The sequence below is a fragment of the Arachis stenosperma genome, chromosome 2 (genome assembly GCF_014773155.1).
Source record: "Arachis stenosperma cultivar V10309 chromosome 2, arast.V10309.gnm1.PFL2, whole genome shotgun sequence".
In the NCBI taxonomy this organism is placed as follows: domain Eukaryota; kingdom Viridiplantae; phylum Streptophyta; class Magnoliopsida; order Fabales; family Fabaceae; genus Arachis; species Arachis stenosperma.
The window spans coordinates 1,546,535-1,551,572 of NC_080378.1; the positions used below are offsets into that span (position 1 = coordinate 1,546,535).

The window sequence follows — 5,038 nt, forward strand, 5'->3', positions numbered from 1 at the left end:
TAGAGTAATTAAACCGCGATAATTGAATTAACTGAGAACATCTTACAACATCAAATTATAATTATAAGCCGGGTTGACAGCATATGGAATGCAATTCCTACCTTCCCCCTCAGAAACTAATAATGACAGAACCTTAGACCCAACAAAAAAAATTCAGCTACTTTGGTGGCTTTATTATGACATATTCCTAATATTTGCATTGTGCAATTAGAAGACATCAGGAGGGAAATGCCCTGGAAAGCGGTTGCTTTGTTGAGCTTGCTTCAAATGCATTGCCAAAGCATAGTTGTTCACCTACCAACAAAACCATGTAACTCAAGGTTATATTAGAATATACAAAGGCATGTTATCAAAGAGAAATTTAAATGAAATAATGAGATTAGTGTGAAATAGAGATAAAATTGATACTGACCTCAAGAGTTCTGATCTGTTCTTGATATTGAGATACTAACTGCTTCAAATGCTGCAACTCTTGGTTCTTTTCATCATAATCAGAAAAACGCTCATGCTGGATTCTAAACGCATTTTTGAAAGAATTTCTTTCCTTAATCAGCACCTGAATTTGCTCCTTTAGCAACAAATTCTCCTGAAAAGATATAAAAAGATACTGTTATTTTTAACTGATAAGTATAATCTTCAGCATGCAATGTGTGTTTATTCAAAGAAAATCATAAAACAAATGTCTAAGCATAGCAAGTTTCATCCTCTCCCATAGTGTTATGATCAATCATTAGTAACTGAACTAAGATGGGTATATACACATTACAGACAATAACACAAAAGTCATTTGTAAAAAAGTCAGGACCAATGTCCTCAGCCTGTGTCCACTATATAATTCTTCCTGAAATGGACCAGTACTGACCAAGTGCTACTTCAATAGCAGCAAGTGGATAACATACAGTACAAAACTATTTGTCCCTTGCTAAGGGCATTCAATAAGTGAGATACTGTCATGCAAGATATAACATAATGCTTGGTAAACACGTTGCTTGAATGGTTCTATCACGAATACCTTCTGAACATTTGTTGCTTCAGCGCTTACACGGGCACTTATTGATTTCTCCAGAGCTTCCAGCATTCTAGCAGCTCGAGCTCTAGCATCATCAACACTAGTAGCAACCATCATTTCTCGTACGAAAAATTCGACCCATTCTGCACCATCTTTAGGAAGGTTGTCCACTGCAGGCAAGTTATCAGAAGCAGAAGCAGAAGCAGAAGCAAGCCCATCATCTTCCAACTTATCTGCAAAGATTAACCACTAAACTTTTGACAACTAACTCAATTCAAGGATATGTAAAAGCAGAATCCTTTTCCCTAATAATTCAATATTCAATAAACTAAACATTCAATGAAAATGATACCTGTATCCGCATTAACTTCAACTTGTGGTTCTTCAGCAGTTCCAGTATTTCCATCAGTAGTCCCCAAGCAAAGCTCGTTCAGCCTCTTGATGGCAGCATCTAGATCATTGCCACATTCCTCAAGTGCTCTCTCTAGAACCTATAAGTAAAAGCAGAATCACATATTCAAAATTTGAAGATCATCAACCCATGATCATCACAAGTATACAGCTCATGCTCATTCAAAATCCAAAAAATATAGTTTTCTTCTTAATCTAGCAATCACTTCTCTTGAAAAATTACGCAGTTCAAATTATCGCATCACCATCACTAGCTGAAGGGAAACGTTTTAACCAAGAAGCAAAGTAAATTTTTGAAAAAAATTAAAAACTGGAAATAGAAAAATATCCTGAAATTAAAACTCAATTAGAAAATAGAAGGTTACATCAAAAGGGGGAAGAAAACTCATGATACTGAAAAGAAAAATACCAGATCATCCATGTGAGGGAAAAAGGTTCGAAGGTGATCAATGAGAGAAGGAGGAGCGAATCGAATCGGTGATGAATAACGGAGCTTCTTGGAGAGCGGCGGCGAAGGGGGAAGTTCTTCGAAGAAAGATCTCTTGCTTCCGCACACGGCAGCAGACATCGTTCAAAATTCCGATCGTGGTTTCCCCGCTCGGTAATTCAGCTCCCCCAAAAATCAATTAACCCCCAATTTCAATTTCGATTGGAATAAAAAAGATATCGAATAATGGTTCTAGGGTTAGGGTTCGAAGAACAAAACGACGAATCCCGATTAAAATTGAATAGAAAGAAAGGGGTTTTAGATTAAGTGCGGAAGAGAAAAGATTGGAATATATATATATATATATAAGTAGCAAAGTGCGAAGAACTAGAAGAAGAAGAAACATATATATATAAGTGATAAGTGTTAAGGGGAGTGTTATTTACTCCACGTGCTTTCAGGCGCGTTGCTCCATCATCATGCTGATGTGGATTTCAGTTTGACCAAAAGCATCGACAACAACTCCTGTCGGAAAAAGATTAAGTATGAGATAATATTCGATTTGGTCCCTTAATTTATATGTGAGTCTTAATTTAGTCTCTGAGTTTTCAATTGTCTCTATTTAATCCTCAAAGTTTATAAACATGCTTTATATTAATCTCTAAAACCATTTTTAATATAAAAATATTAATAGAGCGCTGTTATAAACTATCACATGTCACGTTGAAATTTCTAAAATGATACAGTTTTGGTTTTGATATTTAAATAGCTCAAAAACGACATCGTATTACTTATTTTGTTAGGTAAAATTTTAATAAACACCATTTAGGATGTTTTTAGATTATTTGAGTGCCAAAATCAAAACGACATCATTTTACAAAGTTTAGTGTGGCATCCGACTGTCACGACAGTGTTCCGTTAGTTGAAAATTGTTTCAATGACTAACATGAGTTATGTTCACAAAATTGGGAAACTAAATAGAAACAATTGAAACTTTAGGGACTAAATTGAGATTCGCGTGTAAATTCAGGAACCAAATTAAATATTATCTCGATTAACTACAGAAAAAATAAATTACTTTCATGGAAACTAATTTTGTATTAAAAGATTGTTTGTAGATTTGATCTATTTTTTATCAAAACATTTGAATTATTATAATGTGTATGAAAAAATTAGACAAAATTTTATGTTTAATCTTTTTTTTATATTTTTTATAAATTTTTACACAAATATATCCTTAAATTAGTTACCTTTTTAAATGGAGGCGATGCACTCTACTAAAAATAACATATTGTTATATAAATTTGACATTAAAATTCATTTTATTATATAATTAGGGCTATTAATTTAGTATAAAGATGACAATAAGTAGAATAAAATAAAGTTTAGACTTAATTTTAATTTCATTTATGGGTTAATTTTTTTTATTAAATTCAATCTTATTTTATTTATAGGTTTATACTTTATACCATGTTAATTCTAATTCTATCTGATCGAATATTCACGAATTATAAAAAAATATAATATTCAATAATATGATAAAGATCTTGAAATTGTGATATAATACTTATATACCACAGAATAGATTTAATTTTTATATATACAAAAATATTAAACTTTTAATTGAAGATCTTGATTTAATGATTAAATTAAAGATTTTTTATGTGAATGAAAAATTACTATTCGATACTTATCCCTAATATATTTTTAATATAATATAATTGCTCTACACTCAATTCTATTAGTAACAGATCACTCTACTGAACGAATTGAATCGAATTGGGTATTTATAAAAATAAATTATATATGAAAATCTATAGAAAATATTTCAAACTTAATTGAAATTAAAAAAAAAACGTTGCCACCCCAATCATTGTCTCATCAAAATTATTTGTTCATACATGTAGAAAATTAAAAAGAGAAAAAAATTACAGCAGAGCGTTATTATATTCTAGAATAGATCAAATCTATGAATTTTCCCATAAATTTTAGTTGAAATTATGCTATTGGCATTATTTATCATCAAAAACTTCTTATCAATACTCAACAATTATGAGTTTATGAGTTTATGTCCCTTTAGTAGTGGAAAGTTGGCAATAATATCAATAGTATTTTGTTAACTACTTGATTAGTTTATGAGCATCAAGATTTGACATACCTGGCCTCTAATTGCAAATTTGTCAACCTGTTCTCCCAGCTATTCCAAAGATCTTTGGCCATAAATTTGGCAAGGTAAACTATATTTTTAGTCTCTAATATTTATAAGAATTTTTTAAAATATTCATGACATTTTAATTTACATCTATTATTTTTTCTGTTAATATTTGACATAAATTTAATTATATTCCTATAAGTTAATTATATATGCCAAAATATAAAAATGATTACAACTTTTTTTTAAATTTAGGACAATTTTAAATTAGAAAAAGTTTAAGGGTCAACAACTTTGTTAAATTTTGGCCAGCATGTAACCAGTAAAGAAACACCAATTTTACACCATTAAAATTATTATTAATAATTATTTGATGGCTACAAATCACAAAAGTTACTTGCTTCTAACATTCATCTTTTAAACTATATTAACAAATAAAAATATATGGATATAATTAAGACTTATTCAAATGTTGTGGGTAAAATTGAAATGTTATAAGCATTATTTAAAATTCTTGCAAACATTGAGGATGTAAAATATTTTACCTATTTAGTAATTATAGTATCAGCCTCAAATGATCTTTTAAAATTTGTGTACTAATTAAATTCGTCTCTCAAATTTTAATGAATCCAAATATTTTTTAACCTATCTTTCTTTCTGTTTTTTTTTAATCTTGTACCGTTCTTTTTTTTGGGTGACAATCTTGTCCGTTTATTCATGTTAATTTGCAATATTAAATTTCACTGTTAGATTTAATAAAACAATATTTTTGTGATAATTATTAGCAATATAGGTCAAAGTGGCAAAGTGTGTTATGAGGAATATTGCCTAAGAATCAATATAATGTATGTTAGATAATTTGAGACATTAATTTAATTCAATGAAAACCTAAAAAATAATTTAATTTACTAAAAATAAAGTTTAAGAAACGAATTTGGACATTTATTCTTTAAAAAAAAATGATCACGCAAAAATTGACGTTGAAAAACAAAAAAGTGGGTCCCAGAGGTGTTATTTTGAAATTTGCAAACAGCTGTAC

The 5,038-nt window shown here is 29.6% G+C and overlaps 1 protein-coding gene across 1 annotated transcript; it reads right to left on the minus strand.

Moving 5' to 3' along the window:
* Positions 1 to 2,228, minus strand: LOC130958956 (uncharacterized). The gene is made up of 5 exons (XM_057885252.1): positions 1,830 to 2,228; positions 1,362 to 1,500; positions 1,013 to 1,242; positions 413 to 586; positions 1 to 294 (listed from the first exon to the last, which is right to left on the minus strand). Exons 1-5 carry the CDS (start codon positions 1,986 to 1,988, stop codon positions 208 to 210), a joined length of 789 nt encoding a protein of 262 aa, XP_057741235.1. The 5' UTR covers positions 1,989 to 2,228; the 3' UTR covers positions 1 to 207.
* Between the last annotated feature and the right edge of the window lie 2,810 nt (positions 2,229 to 5,038).

Coding starts and splice junctions, on each gene's coding strand:
- LOC130958956 (XM_057885252.1), bottom strand. CDS start 1,988: ATGTCTGCTGCCGTGTGCGGAAGCAAGAGATCTTTCTTCGAAGAACTT. Junction 1,501..1,829: donor TCCCTCACATGGATGATCTG/GTATTTTTCTTT, acceptor TTTTACTTATAG/GTTCTAGAGAGAGCACTTGA. Junction 295..412: donor AACAGATCAGAACTCTTGAG/GTCAGTATCAAT, acceptor TTTTGTTGGTAG/GTGAACAACTATGCTTTGGC.